The 22752-nt window shown below is 38.3% G+C and overlaps 1 protein-coding gene across 4 annotated transcripts in view; it reads left to right on the top strand.

The window, feature by feature from the left end:
* PRR7 (proline rich 7, synaptic) overlaps window positions 1–22752 on the top strand; it is an 84795-nt gene that overhangs the window by 26019 nt on the left and 36024 nt on the right. For all 4 annotated transcript variants that reach the window (XM_082254795.1, XM_082254794.1, XM_082254793.1 and 1 more), the window contains exon 2: window positions 21057–21874. In XM_082254795.1, the coding sequence (XP_082110921.1) occupies window positions 21463–21874 (412 nt within the window). In that variant the 5' untranslated portion in view covers window positions 21057–21462. The remainder of the gene's footprint in view (window positions 1–21056; window positions 21875–22752) is intronic.

The raw sequence follows: 22752 nt of genomic DNA, 5'->3' as shown, positions 1-22752 counted from the left end.
ATGTTGCATTTAAAGAGGTTGTAAACCTCCAATTTTTTTTTTTTTTTTAAACGAACACCTGAAAGAAAAACACATAATGAGCTAGTATGCATCGCACGAGCGGCCGTTCCTTCAGAGCGCATGCGCCGGTGATGTCACTGGCTGCATGCAAAGTAAATATCTCCTAAACGGTACATGTTTAGGAGATATTTACAGTACCTATAGGTAAGCCTTAATATAGGTATATTAAGTTGCAGAGGAGAGTTTACTTCCTCTTTAATTGAAAGTTTGTGAAGAGGATTCTGTATCATACCTACACAATACATTAAACCAATGTATGAACAGGTATAGTGAATAGCTCTACTTTTACATATACTGTAAGATCGCATTCACACTAGTCCGACTTGGACCGCGACTTGTCAGCCTGACAAGTCGCGGTCCGTCACGCTCCCATTGTGCAGTACAGGAGCCGTTCTAATAGGAGCGACACAAGTCGCTCCGACTTAGAAAAAGGGTCCTGTACTACTTCGGGGCGACCTGGAGGCGACTTGCATAGACATTAATTTTATGAAGTCCATGCAAGTCGCGCCGAAGTCGCGCTGCACGCGACTTCACAGGTCGCCCCCTAAGTCGGAGTGACGTAGTGTGAACCGAGACTAAGAGATTTGTTTTGACTGTCAAAGTATTTTATAATTTTGTCCATATTGTCTTGCAAGTAACAAAACCTAGCCAGGCAGGATATTGTCTGTACAGAGACAAAAAGAGAGAGAAGAAAGGATAATTTTACCCCACAATAGATGGGCTTTTAAATGGTAACTCCCAAATAAAATGTAATAGCCATGCAAATATCTTATTTAAAAATGTACAAAAATATTTTTATTAAATATCCAAAATCATTTACATAACATTATTACAGACAGGGCCATAGAAAGACATAGGGCCCATATAGACATTATACATACAATGACATCAATAGTGTATGACTATGAGTACAAAATATGCCAACATGTTTTGCGGTATGTATATTCCGATTCTTCAGGCTTTTGTTGTCCGCACATACTTGGTCTAGCTGTCTGGTGGGGTCTTGTGAGACCCAGGCATCAAGCTGCTTATCCCACATACTTCCTGAATTTGATGGTCCATTTACATACTGTGTGGAGGACGTGTCTTCTCACCTTGGTGATGTGTGGTATGATAAATCCAATATTTCATAGCTCGGAGCTTCAACGCACCCTTGGATAAACAATAATATTTGGGAATTTGTGGCGTTTGATGCACATATTTTCTGGTCTCCCCTTGATTTGAACACATCTGACAACAATTTTGTTTCCCCTTTTCTGGGAAGTTTATGCGGACAACAAAAGCCCTGAAGAAGCAGAATATACATACCGCCAAACATGTTGGCATATTTTGTACTCATATCTATCATACGCTATTGATGTTGTTGTATGTATAATGTCTATATGGACCCTATGTCTTTCTACGGCCCTGTCTGTAATAAGGTTATGTATATGATTTTGGATATTTCAAAAATATATTGTAGTGCATTTTTAAATAAGGTATTTGTATGGCTACTACATTTTATTTGGGAGTTACCATTTAAAAGCCCATCTATTGTGGGGTAAGATTATTCTTTCTTCCCCTCTCTTTTTGTCTCTATACATGTATATAGGGCTGGTTTCTCCCAAATCCCTGTGACTCACATCTTTTTACCATAACAAACATAACAGGATATTGTCTGACTGGACAATAAAAAAACAGCAGATTGATGTGCTCATACTTATGCTTTCTTCTTCTGTCAAGATGTTCCTAGTTGGTACATGTAAAAGTAGCACACCTCATTGGCTCATAGTCGTGCCCCTCCCTCCCCAAACGCTGCTGTGCATAGAATTTGAGCTCTTATGATATTTAAATATATTATATATATATATATATATATATATATATATATACAGTATATATATAATATATTATATATATATATATATATATATATATATATATATATATATATGTATATATAATATAATATATTATATATGATTATATAATGTATATTATATAATAATATACATATATATAAAATACGGCATTAGCTAAAAATACCTTTTCCTTTTTAATGAACATGTTACTGCATTAATTTGTGTTTTAACATTTGCTTGTAGTTAAACTTTAGGAGTTTTATGGCATATTGAAAAAAAAATTTCCAATGTATACCAAAGATTCTTGAATAGATCTCAATGGTCATATACTGTATATATTGTAATGCAATAGCACTTCAGAAAGAAAAAAGGTACTAGGCATGTAGCAAAAAGCACATTCTGTCCGCAAAATGATCCTGCTTCTGAGCGTTGTAGATACAAATTAGTACTTACATAAATGGGGCAGCCGCACGATAATCTTAAAGCCCACATTTTTATTACAGAAGGCTCATTCCATCATAGAGATATGATTGAAAGTTACACACGTCATTACCCTGCACTGTACCTATAAGACATCTAAAATATGTTTTTATTTAAAGTATAACTAAATGTAAAACTTTTTTTTTTTTCTTTTTTTCTTTTTAGTTTTGATTTGGATAAAATGCAGAGCCCCGTTAAGGAGATTCAATCTCTTCATTTGTTCTGTTTACCATTAACATTGAAAGTGAAAGAAAAAGAAAATCCCTAATTTTAAGTTGTCCCCAGAAAAGTAATAAAGGGGAAATCTAACAATGGGGACACTAGTTATGGTGACCTGGGGGTCCCCAAGGAATTCCTTTAATTTGCAGGTATTTCTCTTACTTCCTGTTTGGCTATGGGACAGGAAGTGAAGGGAAATCTCTGCAATGGGACACAAATGGCGAAAAACCTAACAGGAGTTATAACCTTCCCTTGCTCTATCCAAAAAGAAAAAAAAAAGTTTTGGCTATAGTTATATAGTTCTATTTTAATGTCATGCGCTGCTTGGAATATTATTCCTATATCTGAACTATAATATATTTTATATAAGCAACAATGCAATCGATATGGCTCTCATAGTCTAATAGTAAATTAATACAAGCATTTAAAGTACTATATAACTATAGTCAAAACATTTTTTTTTCTTTAAAATACAGTATAATGAAGAGGAATTAGAACACCTTTTAGGTTTTTATTGCTGTGCTGTGTTAGGGAGATTTACTCTCTCTATTTGTCTTGTTTATCATCATTATCACTGAAAGAGAAAGTAAATGAAAAACCTGAATTATAGTTTGTCCCTAGCACAGTAATTGAGGGAAAATTTCGGGAAACTAATTCTGGTGACCATGGTGACAACTAAGGATTTCCCCAATTTGGGTGGATTTGCTCTCATTTCCTGTCTTGGCTATGAGAAACACCCCAATGGGCCACAGATGGCAAAAAAAAAAAAAACTGACAGGTGTTATAACCTTCCCCTTAAAGCATAAGGGCACCTTTTGACAAAATAAATAAATGCACATAAAAAATGTGCATTTATTATTATTTTTTTAAGGAGTCTGAAGAACATTGCATCCACAGTTAGCTAATTGCGGATGCATTGCCAGGCTCCTGCAGACTCTCAGGATAGCTGTTTGCCTGTGCCTCAATACAGGCAGGCAGTTATTTGAGAGCAGGAAGATCAATACACTATGAGAGTGCTCACCAGCGACCTCGCAGTTCATTGAGAACTACAAGCCGTCAGCCGCAATGGCAGATGATACTTATATCATATATATATAAAACGTGAATAGCACTAGGTCTCCCAAATAGTATATTACTTATGTCATCAAAATATAAATAGTGCCAAACCTATAACGCATTTGTAACGGACCGTTTCAGCAGACAAGGGGTTAAAATCCGTTTAGGCGATATGCCCCTTTCTGAGAGACAGGCACAGCTACTGCAGAACATCAAACTCCCGAACTGGATACAAAATATCACTCCAACCTGGAACCTCACGAATAGCTGCTAGCTGACGAACAGGAAAAGCATACATCAGCTTACACTCCTAGCAATCAGTCTCCAACAGCATACAGTGAACCCCCCTAAGAACGAGACAAAGCTCCGAGTTGAGGGTAAAACAGGAACAACATTTAGTGGAAGAACACAGCACACTTTTATACAGAATTTGGAACATCCTTCCCCCAACAACTGCTTTCCCATTGGTCAATTGCACAGTACCTGCAGTTCCCAATAAGGTCCTCTCCAGCCATGCAAATGAGGGCTTGAAAATGAGTCAGCAGTGATTGGTCAGATAACTTGACCAGAAGGACTGCCATGCAAATGAGGACTTGAAAATTAGTCAACAGGGATTGGTCAGATACAGAACAATGGTTCCCTAACGAGCCCTCAATACACATTACTCTGAGTGTCAATACATCCCTTAGCAGACAACAGGTGAGGTCATTAGCACACCTGACAATGGGTGAATGGAGAGCCACCTCAGACAGTCCGTCTCCTCAGAACTTCCTGTAATGACCATAATTGGAGTTGACTTCCTGTTCAGAGACCTCATGGCAAATGGGAACAAAAATCTTCATATTACAAGGGAGACATTATTCCTGAATATGACTGTCCCATTTGTAGTAGTCCAAACCATATTTTCAGTATTCACCACCCTCCTGGTCACCCTGCATCCATAACAGATGCAGGGTGACTTAAACATAAGAAAGCCACACAAGCCTGGACATAGTGCCTCCCAACCTCTTTAAAGGAATTTGGGGTCCACAACCCCCATGCTCAAAGTGACTCCTGTCACAGCATTCATGTCCATCATGCTTTAAACACTATATTCCACCATTAGTGTCCATAAGCAGTGTCCAAAATCTATAAACGAATAAACATGCTCCACTAATCCAGTGTAGCTCCAATGCCACAATTGAGCTCTCTCTGTCCACGTCACCTCACCCTGTGCAAGCTGAGACTCCTTGGATTTTTTGACCCTAAATGTATGTTAATGGCAAATAGGTTTAACAGAGCCTCCATCTTTAAGCCTAGTACTCACGGGCCGAATGTTGGGCAACATCTGCGAGTTCAATAGATTCCGTGTGTACTGCCACTGGTACCAACATAGTCATATCATGCATAGTGCATATATTGACTACATGCCTGACGTGTTTCTAGACGTGCTCTTCCTCTGGGGCAACACATTGGATCTTCATATTATAAATAAAAAATATAGTTAAGTATACAGTATATACAAAAAGAATGGAAGGTTAATGTGCCAAACTACACTCAATATAGTTATGACTGTGAAACCACTTACACAAATGATGAAAGGATGGTGAACACAATTTATGAAAGAACAACCTACGAAAACTGATTAAAACATGCCACACTGTGTATTCCTATCATTTCTAAAATTTGTATCCACAAGAAATATTCTGTATTCCAAAGTGAAAGGGAGCACCTGAGAGATCGGAAGAGGTGTAGACAACCAAGGGTCGCACTAAGGCTTTTAGTCCACTGCTTGTAAGACTCTTTGCTACTGGTGGTAGAGTACATAACTTTTGGTAAGTGATCTGGATTTCTCCCTTTGGTGATTGATGCACTAGTGGTGATTCCCTTTCACTTTGGAATACGGCACTTTATATGTTAGATCAATTTAATCATATTTTATTACTTTAGCGCGACACTGTTCTACTTTATTTTCTAAATAATAATTATTAAGCATTTTTCACCTATGGGTTAATGTTAAAGTAATGTGTCTCCACGCTGAAGCCGGACCTCCCTGTTCCTCTGGCGTTTGCTGTTCCTTCAGTACACTTGTATTGTGTGTGTTTGTTCGGTCTTGTAGCTGTTCTCAGTGTTTTCTTTCTTATTCCCTTAGGTGTCTGTCCGTGTATCCCTTCATTTTCTGTTGCTGTGGGTGCTCCCCACAGCATAGTTTCTTGTCATTTGGCCTCCTGCCAGTCATTCCCACTTGCTGTGTCCATCCCTCTCTACGCTATTGCCCAGCTTCCCCCGTTCTCCTGTGATTCACCCTTGTTCCCTGCATCCTCCCCTAGCATCTCTTCTTAGCTTGCTGCCTAGTCTTTCCTTGGTACCTTGTACCCAGTGTGTACCCTGAGTCCTTCCAGCATGCTATTTCCTAGCACTGTGCCTGCACGGTTGTGTTGGAGAGCAGCAACCTGGGTGGCTGCCTCACGGCGCAACATCAATACCTTCTGTGGCTCTGGTAAAGACAAGACGGCTCCTTAGATTCTGCGACTGACACACCTCTGTTTTCAAGCAGTTACACTGCCCCTGCATCTTCTAGGACCGGTACACTGGCACACCTGTTTAGTCATTCCTACAGCCCTACTAGACCCAGACAAACTAATAAAAATAAATTGACAGGTACCAAAATTAAATGTACTATAACCATAAATGTTAGGGCTACAAGGATGTTACAGTATATAGGGAAAAATCATAAATAATACAAAGACCCAAGATAGTGGAGATGAGACCTAAAAATGAAACCACATAAGGGGTTTAAATGATTCAGACATACTCCAGAAACTAAATGTTACATAATTAATATTGTTATTATATGATGGTATTAATTTACAGTGTACTGTATATATCCAGTATGTCTCTCATTAACAAAACTTGGAAAAATGTTCTGCCTCTGAGAGTCTTCTGGGTATGGCCTCAATAATCCAGACCTGTAATCCTATAGTGAAATTATTATGGACCTCCAGAAAGTGGCGTGATAGGCTATGCTTATCATAGCTGTCTTCAATAAAGCAGTGATGTTCACCAAAACACTGTCTAAGGGGTCTGATAATACGGTCCACATAAAACAAACCGCAAAAGCAGGTAAGGCAATACACTACAAACTTAGTAGAGCAGTTGTAGAAATCACTTGTATGCTATATGTTTTGTAGTTTTTTTTGTAAAGTGTTTCTGCCCATGTTTAACAAAATCGTGGATTTTACACATGGCTTTTCCGCAGGGATACATCCCTTTTAGTGGGAATAGGCACAAGGATGCTCTTGTGATTTCAGATTTCACAAATTTCAATTTACTGAATGTCAATTTGTTTTTGAGGGTAGGGACTTTCCTGTAGGTCATTTTAGGTTTTTCTTGAATGGAAGGTTTTAACCGCTTGCTGACCGCTGCAAGTACATATACTGCGGCGGTCAGCCCCTCACAGGCAGAGTGACGTATCGGTACGTCACTAGCCTGTGAGGCTCTGGGACCCCCCCGCGCATGTGACCGGTGGACCCGCTGTCCGTCGGTCACTCGGCGATCGTCGGGGGAGAGGGAGAAAGGCAGGCAGGCTGTGTAAACAAGCCGCCTGTCATTCTCCCCTGTGTAGAAACACTGATCATACGGTTCTACTATGTAGGACCGTTGATCATTGTTCCTACAGCTCAAGCCACAGCCAATCACAGTTAGAATCACGCCCCTAGGGACACACACAGCCCCTCCCGCTCAAATAAAGTTAACCCCTTCACTGCCAGTGTAATTTTACAGTAACAGTGCATATATATAGCAGTGATTACTGTAGAAATGTCACTGGTAACCCCAAAAGTGTCAAAAATGTCAGTCAAGGGTCCGATCTGTCAGCCCCAATGTCGCAGTACCGCAAAAAAATTGCAGATCGCCGCCATTACGCGTTAAAAAAAACAAAAATGACAAAAATACGCTTTTTGCAATTTTTTTTACCAAACATATGTAGCATAAAACAAATTGGCCAAAAATGTTAAAAAAGTTTGATTTTTACTTTTTTTGGGGGGAATTTCATATAAAAAAATGTGAAAAATATTGTTAATTGTTATTTTTGCAAAATTGACGCTCTTTTTTTGTTTATAGCGCATGATCAAAAAATCGCACAGGTGATCAAATACCACCAAAAGAAAGCTCTGTTTGTGGGAAAAAAAGGACATCAAATTCGTTTAGGTACAGCGTCGCATGATCGCGCAATTGTCCGTTAAAGTCACGCAGTGCCGAATCGCAAAATACCCCCTGGTCTTTTAGCAGCCAAATCCTCCGGGGCTTAAGTGGTTAAATGGGGGTCTTGAAACAGAATATCCCAATGTTTTATTAGAATCTGCTTCATTTTACTGTATTGACCATGATATCTGGTGATGAATCTGACTGATTAGGTGGTTTCCCTGAAAGAAAAGTAGTATATGTCTCATTGACCAATGTCTAATGATAGCCTTTATCCATACATTCCTTTTAAGGTATGCACTTTGGGTGACTTAACACAGTCCCTGGTGCAATTTTGCCTTGTCCCTTTGGTTTGTTATTACCCACCGCGGGTAATGGCAACTATCATAATGCAAATATGAATTTTCCAAGGAGGGTTTGATGCAATTACGGGCAAAGTTCTTGCCACTTTCGTGGCCCAGTTCCAGGTCCAGGAAAGCCATCTGATCTCCGTTCAAACATAGTTAAAAGATAAACGGTTTTTTGACAAATTAATCTATCAAAGAGGAGGGGCCATCCCAGATAAAAAAATTAGGTGTTCAGCGAAGGGGTTGTGTTGCCAAATAAAAAGTGTTTTTCAATACCCCATAGTGAGATTTGCGTGTGAGGGCACAAACATGGCTCCCATCACAGTTCCTTGAGTTTGTAGGTAAAAATACTGTACTGCTGCCATGCCTATTTTGAGGGATAAATGTGTATAATGAATTCACATCTAACAATAACCAAAGGTTTTTTTGCTGCCACGAGTAGATAACAAGGATCTTTAGTAAATGTGCGACATCTCATCTCAATGTAGTATTGAAGATTGTGAGCCAATGGCTGTAAAAACAGGTCAATATACTGTGTAAACCCACTGGTTAGAATATCTATGGCAGCAACAATTGGCCTACCTGAGGGGTTATGTTGGACTTTTACGCAGGCAGCCCCTCTAACACATCAGGTTAAGCAAATAGTAACAGCAATACTGTTGAGAGCACATAAATTAATATTCTGCACACAACTATAATCCAATATCAGGAAGTAGACACCAGATTGATTCATGGAAACAGAACTGTTTATATTGGTATGGGTTAAAGTAAATGGTAGGTTCATAAATAAGCAAATAGAGAGTTCAGTCTGTCACTAGGCCATCTGACCACTAGATTGTAGCAGTTTAGTGAGGAGTTTTATATAGTTGAATTGATCTCTACCTGGTAACCTACAAATCAGCATAGAACATGTGCATAGATAACATTAGCTGCGATGGTAAATTATTCTGTAAATACTATTCTAAACCCCAAGCCTGGCTGCATATGTACGCCCTTCTATAGGCAGAAAATTAAGTCCTTTTAGAGCAGCTATCTAGAGAGACTACAGTGATTTGCCCTATTTCTTTCACTTTGTTTTTATTGAAAGAGGGCAAAAAGCATTACTCATACAAAAGATGGTGGTTTGCTTACAAAAATGCCTATGCAAAGTCTCAACCCTAGTCAGAATGAGAAATAGCATTAGAGATGTAAACAAAAGAAAAATGTAGATTTAGAAGATAATTTAAATAGAATAAAATACAATTAGAAAATAGAAGAATTGAATAGAAAATAAAGGAATAGAATATAGTAGAATAAAACAGAATAGAATAGAAAATATTCTATTCTATTTTATTATATTCTGTTATTTTCTAATCTATTCTCTTCTATCCCATTATTTTCCATTCTTTTCTATTAATCTTTTCTATTCTATTCTATTTTTCAATTGTATTCTATTATATTTAAATTCTATTCTTTTATATTCTATTCTATTCTTTTATATTCTATTCAAAAAAGAAGCTTAAGTTGGAATAATCATTTCATTTTTATACTTTACTGTTCTTATTGCAATATGTTTCCATTTCAAATTAATTTACTAATTTGAATTTTGATCATTCTTTTCGTTATAATTTTTTTCAGATTTGTTGAAATTCATTACTATTGTGATTTGGAAATTCAAAATCATTCGAATCCCCAAAAAACAAAAATTTAATACGAATTTCGATCAGTAACAAAACAATTCTCACATTTCTAGATAGCATGAACATCGACATAATGACATCTCCAAAATACAAGAAAACAATATTTAAGATTTGCCACATAAAATGTCTATTTGCCTCCATCCCTTTATATATATGTAAAAACAAAAAGAGAAGTATGGGACTTTAATTGAGGTCAACTGGACATGAAAATGTATTAAATTAATACATATAATATAAAAACAATGTTACATAAGCACATCCAGAGATAACGCACACATCAGCGATTACCTTTACTGGGACTCTTCACCTTCTGGTATCTCTGGCAATATCTTGTCACATAGCCTCATTGTTTCTACTTACCATGCACTTTTACTGATCACTATGCCACCCTGATTTTATTAACGCATGCCTTGCCGTGGTCACCCTTTCATGCACTTATCCTCACCCCTATTCCAGCACTCCCCCTGTGGCACCTCCCTCCCCCTTAGGGGGTGTCCCTCTTCTTCCTTTTCTTCTCTCACTTCCAGTTCATCCTCTTTCATTTCTGACCCATCTTGGGCTTCACATGCATCCCCTATATGCACTTTATTTGTTATCTCCTTTGGATATATTTTTCTTGGTGGTCTCTTCTTAAGCACTGCCCCTGGGCTTATTCGTCTGATCATATACACTTCATTACTTATATGTATTTCAAGATTGATTTTCTCAGTATATTTATTTAATTTATTTATACACTTTCAGACCTCCTTTGGTCCCAATGTGCCTTCACCATCACTTCTTGGAGTGACACCCTTGAAGCTTCTCAATTCGCCTTCTACCCTGTCTGTGGTCCTCTCCTCTCTGTTGCCCCGGTGTGCTGGATGTGATCCATGCCTCAGCCCCGGGTCAGGCATCCCCTGGATCGACTTCGGTCTCTTTTTCCTAGACTAGATTGCTCGTGGATATATGACACTGCTTAAGGTAGTGTTCATTCCAGCATATCCCCCATTATAGTTCATATTTTATAGAAGTACATTAATATAACTCATATTCTCATTGTTAGACATATAACTTACAATCAAGCTCCTGATGAATGGACGGAGGTCCACGAAACGCGTAGAGCCTACAAATACTCAGATGTTTCATTAAATTGTGATATATTTAAAGATTGTGAGCACACAGAGAATTGATGTCAAATTTTATTTATTATATTCTTGAGTGATCCAATTTTGGTCCTAGAAATATTGTATTTATTTTGGATTCATTATGCATCGTTTTATCCACTGTGTGCGTTATCTCTGGATGTGCTTATGTAACATTGTTTTTATATTATATGTATTCATTTAATACATTTTTATGTCCAGTTGATCTCAATTAAAGTCCCATACTTCTTTTTTTGTTTTTATCTCCAAAATACAGTGCAAATATTCATTAATCAACAAGTGGTGGAGGAGTAATCCCTGAGACAGTGGGACCACGGTTTGTTCTAACAAACTGGATCTTTTCTCTATTTCTTCAGCGGGCTAGCGTTGGGGCCATAGTGTCCTAATTTTGCTCTCTCTTTCATAGGCAAGCACCTGACTACCCCAGTCTTTTTCAAAATATCAGATCTCAGGTTTCAATGTAATTTTTAAGCCCTTTTACTGCAACAACAATAAAGTGCTGAAGGTGGTATTGTAGTAATTTTATATTATGACAAAATTGATAATAATTTTTCACATTATTACTCTATAATCCTAATACAAACTTTGTTAAACTGCAGGGGAAAGGAGGGCGGGTGGGTTGCAGAACCACAAACAGATGTCAGTTTGCAGCTGAGGAGACACCCTGGGCTTGAGGAACATTGCATTAGGAATACAGGATTAAAGTGGTATTAAACCCAAAACCAAAAATGCAAAGTACTATTTCTTAGATGTGGTGGCTGCCAATAACAGACCTGTATTAGCGTGCCTACACTCTGGATGAAGGAGCACATGGGCACCTTTGGACAACAGCATTGTTATTCTGGGGGGATGGGAGCTTTAGATGTACTAGCAGATATAGATAACAAATTGAACCCAAACTGAAAAAAATAAAAATCTGATCATTGTAAGCCCCCCTGTCCCCTGGTTTGTCTCAACACTCTAAGCCTCCTTTCACACAGGCATTCCAATCAGGTCCGCCTATCCATTTTTCAGGTGGACCTGATCAGAAGGTCTATGCAGCCCTATAGACAGGCAGATTTAAACTGACTTGTTTGAACTGGAGTTTGGCTTTAATTTTTTAGTGTCCTATATCTGCTAGTACATCTAACATTTCCTCCCTCCCAGAATAACAATGCTGCTGTTCAAAGGTGCCCCTGTGCTCTTGAATCAGGAGTTGGGGCGCTCTAATACATATGCTTCTGGCCAGATCACCAGGTAAAAACATAGGGAAAAAGAGCCTAAAAATATAATGAATGTGGCCACCACATCTAAGAATTGGTAAGCTGCAACATAATAAATGCTTGCTTTTGGGTTTAATACCACTTTAATTTCATTACTGGCCAGGACGAAAAGAAGCTCTAAGGACAATAAATACTTACTAATAAGACAGCTATAAAATCAAAAATGTTGGCTGCGCCTATCCGTGTGCAATCCAATAAAAGTTTTTAAACCAAAACCTTACTTTCAAACCACAAAACTGCTAGGGAGCGCAGGATAATACACACCTATTTTAATAAGACAGCTAAACAAATTCTGTGGCTAGCAATAATGATTTTAAAGTCTCCTCCTGTGAATCTGAAGTCACTTCTTTAAAAAAATTTAAAAATAACAAACATCCCTATACTTACCTGCTCTGTGCAATGGTTTTGCACAGAGCGGTCCCGATCCTCTTTTTTTGGGGTCCCACTCCAGTGCTCCAGGCCCCTTCTATTCATTGGGTTCCCCCACAAAAAGCCATGTTCCATGGGGACACCCTTGTGGGCTCACTCCCAAGTCCCACTGCTGCATCTATTGACACAGACAGAGGTACTTGGCTCTGCCCCCCCCCCCCTCCCCACTCCCATGGCACAGCTTTTGATTGACAGCAGTAGGAGCCAATAGCTCTTGCTGCTATCAATCTGTCCAATGAGGAGAACGACAGTGGCTGAAGCCGCTGTGCTTGTGCACATCGCTGTTTTGGATTCAGGTAAGAAAAAGGGTGGGTCTGGGGAGGACCTGCAGCACAGAAAGTTTTTCACCTAATGCATAGAATGCAGGTAAAATACCTTAAGGCTTTACAACCACTTTAATAATCCATTGAATTACAGTATACATCATTATGTTATCATCCCATGCACGCAGAATTTCTATGCTTAAATTTTCTAAGCACACCTCCTAATGGGACCCTTTCCACCCCTAGGCCTCTTAGTAGCAGCTACCTGGGCTGCTATGGCTATTGTTCTACCACTATTTACAGTCAAGACATCTGAAAAATCTGAGGCTCCTCACACCTTAACTGTGCAAATCCATGCTAGATTAAACAACTGCCTGCACAATAAGCTTAATTTGCTAAAAATATACACCTTACCTCACCGATCCTAATGTGCTATCTTTTGTTCTACACAACAGAATTGTTTAACTATAATTAAATTAGCCTAAAAGCCTCAACACTTCATATATGAAGAGCACATTCATAAAGAAAGATGAATGTCATTGCTCAAAGAAGAGATGGATTTCTTTTCAGATATCTGCAGTGACGTAAGCTTCATCCAAAGATCTAGTCTATTTGTGTCAATATATATTCATTGCATGCATCCTGTTTCTATTTACACACTGCCTCAATCACGACCTTGTGTAAAATGGTAAGAAACACATCCCTGTGTGCTCGTACCACTGATTGCCTGCCTAATCCCAGAATCTATAAAAGCACAGCGTGACCTCACAGCTACCTACTCAGTAACCTGTGCTTGCTGTATCTGTGCACTAAGCATGTCCATATAGTGCTTTGTTGCTGCGGCTTCACACCTTCGGATGAAAAGGAATAAAAATAGGAAGTACGGGTCATAAGTAGGACCCCTCTTGAACACAAGACGTATCTTATTATGGGAATTGCGCAATATGAATGAATCATCTGTACAATATGTTATTAACGTTGAAGAATTTGAGGTGTATTTTGTGTAACCTTAAGTGATAGAATATGTTGGTGGTAAAAAAAAATGGATAGATAGATAGATAGATAGATAGATAGATAGATAGATAGATAGATAGATAGATAGATAGATAGATAGATAGATAGATAGATAGATAGATAGATAGATAGATAGATAGATAGATAGATAGATAGATAGATAGATAGATAGATAGATAGGATCTAATCCACTAATGGACTATACTTAAACTACCATAAAGTGGAGCTTCCAACAATCCATCACTCTGTAGGAGGATGATCTATGTTTTAGAAGCCTTCAGTCAATCTCCTGGTAAAACAAAAATTGAGGCTTGATGGCCTAATGTTAACATGGAACTCTACACATTAAAGGGACATTCCAGTTTACTGTACATTTTTGACAGAATGGATTTTGCAAGGCAAAGCAGTGGGATTATCATTGCCAATATGTTTCTACTTTAATTAAACAATTATTATAAATGTGTAGGCTTAAAAGGTATTTTTTTTTCTTTTTACAAATTGTTATAAGCCATGTTTGTCTGTATCAGTCTGTAGTGTAGGCTGGGTTCACATATGTGTGAATTGGATGCAGGTTTCTCTGCAACCAGTTCGCATGACATGCGAGTGTGACCGGCTCTCAATGGAGCCGCTTCACACAAGTCCAGCGTGGCCGCCGAGCAGATTGCAAAACAGTCCTGTGCGTGTTTGGGTTCAGTTCAGGTGCGAATTTAGGCAAAAATTCAGGCCTGAATCGCACATGAACCGGTGAACAGACATGCACCAGACCCCAGGTATGAACCCGCAGTCGCACATATGTGAACCCAGCCTTAGAGCTGATAGAGTTGTGTCTTTTCTAACATTATCTGTAGATAATTGTAGACAGGCAACGCAACTACCAGTACAATTTGAGAAAAGAGTGAATACACAGATAAAAATCCTGGCAAGGGTTTAAGCAATGAATATCTCTATGGCACTGTGAGCGAGAAGAGCAGATGCTACATTTTGCCAGTTAATAAAACCATCATATTGGTCTGAATTTTAACAACATGTAGAGGGAGGAAAGCTAACGCAAATATGCATATACTACATTTGTAAACCTGCACCTGATAAGCGCACAATGAATTTACCCATCTTATAGACTTGACCCGTTAATAACAATGCACCAGTTTAAGTATAAATATTGGTAACACCTAATTAATATTCCTGAAAAACTGCTTGTGAAATAATTAGCTGCAATACTGGCACATCCAGATCTGACAGAAGGGATATGTATAAAGGCTCTCCAAAGAAAAGGGTCCTAATTTCCAAAATCTAGCATGAAGAAAAGTCATGTTTCAAATATATATCATTTTGTTTAGAATATATGACATTAAGGTAACATAAGTGAAAATTACTGAATTCTTCCTGCTTATCATTTCAAGGTGTATTAGCAAAATTAAGTTTCCATGTTTTTTCAACGTGCTATACGCATTGCTATTTTGTATTTGGCCCAAATTACTCACATATTTATTGCAATTATTGTAAAGTAATTATCATTCAATGGATCTTTTTTATACATACTGATAAAAATCAGGTTGGAACAAAGTATTCTAATATCCACTTCAGCTCCAGAAGATTTAAAGTGGATGTAAATCTGATTCATGAAATTTGACCTGGGCACATCCATCTGTAGTGTTTTCTTATTTCTCTTCAAAGCTCCTAGTCCCGTAGCTTTCTCCTGCTCAGTTCTTCTGTTATCAGCATGATAACTTCTGACAAGTTCTCCATCAACTGAGATAAAACTAGGCTGAATTTTGTGTCGGATGGGTGCTATAAATAGATTAACAAAGGGCTGGTCTATTCACAGCACATCTCTTCATGTTTCTGCCTATGTGAAGAGGGGGTGTGTGCCTTTCCTCCAATCAACTGTCTCACACTGTATGGCCAAACTTCCCTCCCATAGGTGAATAAGGAAGAGAAAATCTAACAGGACGTGCACTTTCTAAACAGTATCAAAAGCTGAAGACAGCACATTTACAAAGAAAACTTATTTAGGGAGATTTGTTTAATCTCTGTGTATTATCTGAGGGTGTTCACTTCACTGGGTACAAGTGAGGGTTTACATTCACTTTTAGCTGGGTACACACTACAGTTTTTTTTTTTTTCGTGCAACCCCACAGATTGCAAGAAAAAAAAAACTGGCAGCTCCAGTCGGAGCCACTGCACTAACCATGCAATGTTGGTCCAGCAATCTCCCCTGCTGAGCTGTTGTGTTCTGACAGAGGGATAACCCCCCCACCAGAACACTCTGATCAGTGATCTCTGCCATTGGCTTAGAGCACTGATCGGGAGTCAATCGGATGCTGGTTTTCCAGCATGCACATCTGATAGCCGACTTCTATAGGACAGACCGATGTACATACGGGTAGATTGTGAGTCATTTTTTTTTCGAACCGGCAAGCGTTTTCCAACATTCTGCCCTTATGTATGGGGCTTTACCCCCCTTCCTGGTCAAGCCATTTTAAACTATAAAGCACTGCGTTACTTAACTGAAAATTGCGTGGTCGTGGGACACCCTACCCAAAAAAAAAAAATGTTGTCCTTTTTTCCCACAAATAGAGCTCTCTTTTGGTGGTATTTGATCGCCTCTGTGTTTTTTATTTTTTGCGCTATAAACAAAAAACAACCAACAATTTTGAAAAAAAAAAAACAATATTTCTACTTTCTGCTATAAAGCATATCCCATAAAAAAGTTGAATTTTTTTATCAATTTAGGCCAATATGACTTCTGCTACATATTATTTGGTAAAAATAATCCCAATAAGCGTATATTGATTGGATATTGTCCAATCATGAAACTAATAGATTACTCCAAGGACAATGTAAGGGATTAATTGTTCAATATATATGGAAAAAAAAAACACCTTTATAGTGAATATCGTATAAAAAAGTGAAACACCGGGTGCGCCTCCACCATATAATGTGAGATGACCGCTCACCAGAGAAAATGGACTCTAGATTATAAGACCGCAGTATGATGGGATATCCTTAAGACAGGAGTCATCAACCCTCTTTCCTTTGCAGTGAAACGGGAGACCTCTATGGCTTTTCTTTGGTGTCCGATAGAAACACTTACATAGGGAATAATCAATGGTTCAAAGATGAATCAAAGAAACTCCCATAGTGTGAAACCATATAAAATGTATCAAAGATAAAAGATACCAACTATTTACACAGAAGCAGTTAAAAACGAGCATACAGTGCCTTGCGAAAGTATTCGCCCCCCTTAAACTTTGCTACCTTTTGCCACATTTCAGGCTTCAAACATAAAGATATAAAACTGTAATTTTTTGTGAAGAATCAACAACAAGTGGGACACAATCATGAAGTGGAACGAAATTTATTGGATATTTCAAACTATGTTAACAAATAAAAAACTGAAAAATTGGGCGTGCAAAATTATTCAGCCCCTTTACTTTCAGTGCAGCAAACTCTCTCCAGAAGTTCAGTGAGGATCTCTGAATGATCCAATGTTGACCTAAATGACTAATGATGATAAATAGAATCCACTTGTGTGTAATCAAGTCTCCGTATAAATGCACCTGCACTGTGATAATCTCAGAAGTCCGTTTAAAGCGCAGAGAGCATCATGAAGAACAATGAACACACCAGGCAGGTCCGAGATACTGTTGTGGAGAAGTTTAAAGCCGGATTTGGATACAAAAAGATTTCCCAAGCTTTAAACATCCCAAGGAGCACTGTGCAAGCGATAATATTGAAATTGAAGGAGTATCAGACCACTGCAAATCTATGAAGACCTGGCCTTCCCTCTAAACTTTCAGCTCATACAAGGAGAAGACTTATCAGAGATGCAGCCAAGAGGCCCATGATCACTCTGGGTGAACTGCAGATATCTACAGCTGAGGTGGGAGACTCTGTCCATAGGACAACAATCAGTCGTATACTGCACAAATCTGGCCTTTATGGAAGAGTGGCAAGAAGAAAGCAATTTCTTAAAGATATCCATAAAAAGTGTCGTTTAAAGTTTGCCACAAGCCACCTGGGAGACACACCAAACATGTGGAAGAAGATGCTCTGGTCAGATGAAACCAAAATCAAACTTTTTGGCAACAATGCAAAACGTTATGTTTGGCGTAAAAGCAACACAGCTCATCACCCTGAACACACCATCCCCACTGTCAAACATGGTGGTGGCAGCATCATGGTTTGGGCCTGCTTTTCTTCAGCAGGGACAGGGAAGATGGTTAAAATTGATGGGAAGATGGATGGAGCTAAATACAGGACCATTCTGGAAGAAAACCTGATGGAGTCTGCAAAAGACCTGAGACTGGGACTGAGATTTGTCTTCCAACAAGACAATGATCCAAAACATAAAGCAAAATCTACAATGGAATGGTTCACAAATAAACATATCCAGGTGTTAGAATGGCCAAGTCAAAGTCCAGACCTGAATCCAATTGAGAATTTGTGGAAAGAACTGAAAACTGCTGTTCACAAACGCTCTCCATCCAACCTAACTGAGCTTGAGCTGTTTTGCAAGGAGGAATGGGCAATAATTTCAGTCTCTCGATGTGCACAACTGATAGAGACATACCCCAAGTGACTTACAGCTGTAATTGCAGCAAAAGGTGGCGCTACAAAGTATTAACTTAAGGGGGCTGAATAATTTTGCACGCCCAATTTTTCAGTTTTTTATTTGTTAAAAAAGTTTGAAATATCCAATAAATTTCATTCCACTTCATGATTGTGTCCCACTTGTTGTTGATTCTTCAAAAAAAAATTACAGTTTTATATCTTTATGTTTGAAGCCTGAAATGTGGCAAAAGGTCAAAAAGTTCAAGGGGGCCGAATACTTTTGCAATGCACTGTATATGCAATATACAGTGCCTTGAAAAAATATTCATACCCCATGAAATTTTCCACATTTTGTCATAGTATAACTAAAAACATAAATGTATTTTTTTTGGAATTTTATGTGATAGAGTAACACGGGCAGTGACACATAATTGTGAAGTGGAATGAAAATGATAAATGGTTTCAAATTTTTTTTACAAATAAATATCTGAAAAGCATGGTGTGCTCTGATCGTTCTACTTTTCTGCACAATAAGTATAAAATGAAAGATTGCATTGTATGGTTTTTGGCATCCATGCACCTCTAACACATTGGTTTGTATGTTGGTTATTTATACTTTTCGGGCCAGCTCAAGACAAAATATATGTTTTTAGTTTTAAACAGAATATAGATGGCTTGGATCCTTTATTGGTTTTTATTGTTGTTGGTATTATCATTGGGGTTATTCCCTCTCACCTCCTGTCTCAGTGACTTCCTATCACATTTTGATGATGAACTACAAACCCGATTCCAAACAAGTTGGGACACTGTACAAATTGTAAGTAAAAAAGGAATGGACTAATTTACAAATCTCAAAAACTTATATTTTATTCACAGTATAATATAGATAACATATCAAATGTTGAAAGTGAGACATTTTGAAATGTCATGCCAAATATTGGCTCATTTTGGATTTCATGAGAGCTACACATTCCAAAAAAGTTGAAACAGGTAGCAATAAGAGGCCAGAAAAGTTAAATGTACATATAAGAAACAGCTGGAGGACCAATTTGCAACTTATAAGGTCAATTGGCAACATGACTGGGTATAAAAAGAGCCTCTCAGAGTGGCAGTGTCTCTCAGAAGTCAAGATGGGCAGAGAATCACCAATTCCCCAATGCTGCTGCGAAAAATAGTGGAGCAAAATCAGAAAGGAGTTTCTCAGAGAAAAATTGCAAAGCGTTTGAAGTTATCATCACCTACAGTGCATAATATCATCCAAAGATTCAGAGAATCTCTAACAATCTCTGTGCGTAAGGGTCAATGCCAGAGAACCATACTGGATGCCTGTGATTTTTGGGCCCTTAGACAGCATTGCATTACATACAGGAATGCTACTGTAATGGAAATCACAGCATGGGCTCGGGAATACTTCCAGAAAACAGTGTCGGTGAACACAATCCACCGGGCAATTCGCCGTTGCCAACTAAACTCTATAGGCCAAAAAAGAAGCCATATCTAAACATGATCCAGAAGTGCAGGCGTTTTCTCTGGGCCAAGGCTCATTTAAAATGGACTGTGGAAAACTGTTACCTGTATCTCTGATAGTATGGGGTTGCATGAGTGCGTGTGGAAAGGCACCATCAATGCTGAAAGGTATATCCAAGTTCTAGAACAACATATGCTCCCATCCAGACGTCATCTCTTTCAGGGAAGACCTTGCATTTTCCAACATGACAATGCCAGACCACATACTGTATCAATTACAATATTATGGCTGCGTAGAAGAAGCATCCGGGTACTGAAATGGCCAGCCTGCAGTCCGGATCTTTCACCCATAGAAAACATTTGGTACATCATAAAGAGGAAGATGCGACAAAGAAGACCAAAGTTGAGCAACTAGAAGCCTGTATTAGACAAGAATGGGACAACATTCCTATTCCTAAACTTGAGCCACTTATCTCCTCAGTCCCCAGATGTTTGCAGACATTTATAAAAAGAAGAGGGGGTGCCACACAGTGGTAAACATGGCCTTGTCCCAACTTTTTTGAGATGTGTTGATGCCATGAAATTTAAAATCAACGTATTTTTCCCTTAAAATTATACATTTTCTCAGTTTAAACATTTGATATGTCATCTATGTTGTATTCTGAATAAAATATTGAAATGTGAAACTTCCACATCATTGCATTCTGTTTTTATTCACAATTTTTACAGTGTCCCAACTTTTTTGGAATCGGGTTTGTACAAACTGGTACTGGTATTAGTATTCATGTCTCAATTGGAGACATTTTTCGCAACTTCCTGTTCCAGTAAAAGGAGGACAAAAAGAGTAAAGAAATAATTCTGATGGAGACAGCAGCTTTAAGAAGCAACTCTTCTCCACTCCAAAACTAAAAAAATGTTTGCCTGGAGTTTAGCTTTACTTTCTGGGAGTGTATACCAGTCCTGTGGTGTATTAGAATGTACTGTGTTTTAATATCTTTAATGCACAATTTAGCATTTTATTTTTTCCTAATTGAATATATATTAATTCTTTTTGTTTGCAGATGATACGCTAACAATAACGTCATGGACAGAGGAAACACAACTTTCAAGATAAATCTGAAATTTTATAAAAGAATGTTATACAGGGAAGACCTCATTAAACTTTTCTAAAAGCCATATCCCTGGTTTCTACAATCATTTAATAAGATCATCCAAAGATAATCTTCCAAAACCATGCACTATGCTTCCTGACATAAACTGATTTCCACAATCTGTGCTCAATATAAAATAAACTTCAGGTTATGTTTACCAAATGCTAACTGTTTGTAATCTATTGGACTTCAGAGAGATAACCCCAAGCAGTCTGCGAACAAAATGATTAATGTACGGTAATCACCACAAGAACAAAGCACAAGATGAAGAGTTAAATGAATAATAAGATTACGGAAAGAAAGAGCTGGGAATGATATGCCATCTTTGCACAAAGAATACCTGACCCTGGTGCCCCCGTCTGTAAATCTGCAGTGCGTGTTTGGGGGTTCGTGCCCCTCTGTATGGCAGAATAAGATGGTTATGTCTCAGGGCACATACACTTTTCTCAGCTGTTTCGCTGGTTTCTGGCTTATCTGGGGACTCATAGTACTGCTGTGTTGCCTGTGCAGTTTTCTAAGACGCCGCATGAAGAGACGTAGAGAAGAAAGGCTGCGGGAGCAGAGTCTACGTTCTGTACACATTGAACCACTTCAGTACGAGGAGTATGTCAGCAGCCCCCGTATCCCTGTGGCACATCGGATTCGGGCACAACAGGCTGCCCAACCACCACCACAACAACAACCAGCAGCAGCACAAGCTCGACCATGGTCTGCTACACGCAGGAATGGTAAGCAAGAGCAACTCACGCATAGCTATTGTCATCACTGCTATATCTGCCCAAAGTCCGACTCGGCACCAAAAATTTATTTTGACACAAAATGGGGGAGGATTAGACTTCTGGAAGATTTTTATTGCTGCCTGTAAGTTTTTTTTTTCTCACGTGCCATCTTCTCATCTCTTGTTGGTTAGACAAGTGATGAGAAATCCCTCAAACAGAGACACACAATGCAGTAATATATCTTTTTCTTTTTTAAATGGAGAGGAGTTCCATCTATTTCAGTAGTATGTGTGTCAACATTGGTAAGGTTTCCCCTTAGAGAGTGCCATTGGGAGAGAAAGTTAACAAAAAGGGTTTCAGCCTCCCCACTCTATGCAAAACTAAAAGAGAAAACCGTTTGGGCTGATATACCTTCCAGCCTTTACAACAAAAATAAAACATTAATCCACAATTGATTAGAAAAAAATGAAGGTGCGCAAACTGGTGAGTGTCCTATCAGCAGCAACTGAAACTATAACCTGAGTGGAGTGAGTGTATGGAAAAAGGTGTATGAGTGCGCTTGGTAGTATATATAATCAAAATCCTCAAAAATGTGATCGAAATTGAAAAGTGATGCTCAAAAAACCATCAAAGGTTATAAATTATTTAAAATTTAAATAAAAGAATAAAATATAAAGATAAATACATAAAATTCACAACAAAAGTGCACTGTGTGTGTGAAAACACGCATATAATATTCAAGTCCCAAGAGTCCATAAACATGTGTACATGAAATTTCTTGATTATAAAGTGCAAATGAGAAAGTGCAATAATGGTGTCCTCCACAACACTATGTGTAAAGTGGGAATGGTGATGGTACCCTTACCAGCTAACAAGATAGCATACAC

Source organism: Pelophylax lessonae, assembly GCF_965119305.1.
Source record: "Pelophylax lessonae genome assembly, chromosome: 4".
In the NCBI taxonomy this organism is placed as follows: Eukaryota; Metazoa; Chordata; class Amphibia; order Anura; family Ranidae; genus Pelophylax; species Pelophylax lessonae.
The sequence above is the reverse complement of the archived record's forward strand: the minus strand, read 5'-3'. Positions and strand labels throughout refer to the sequence as shown.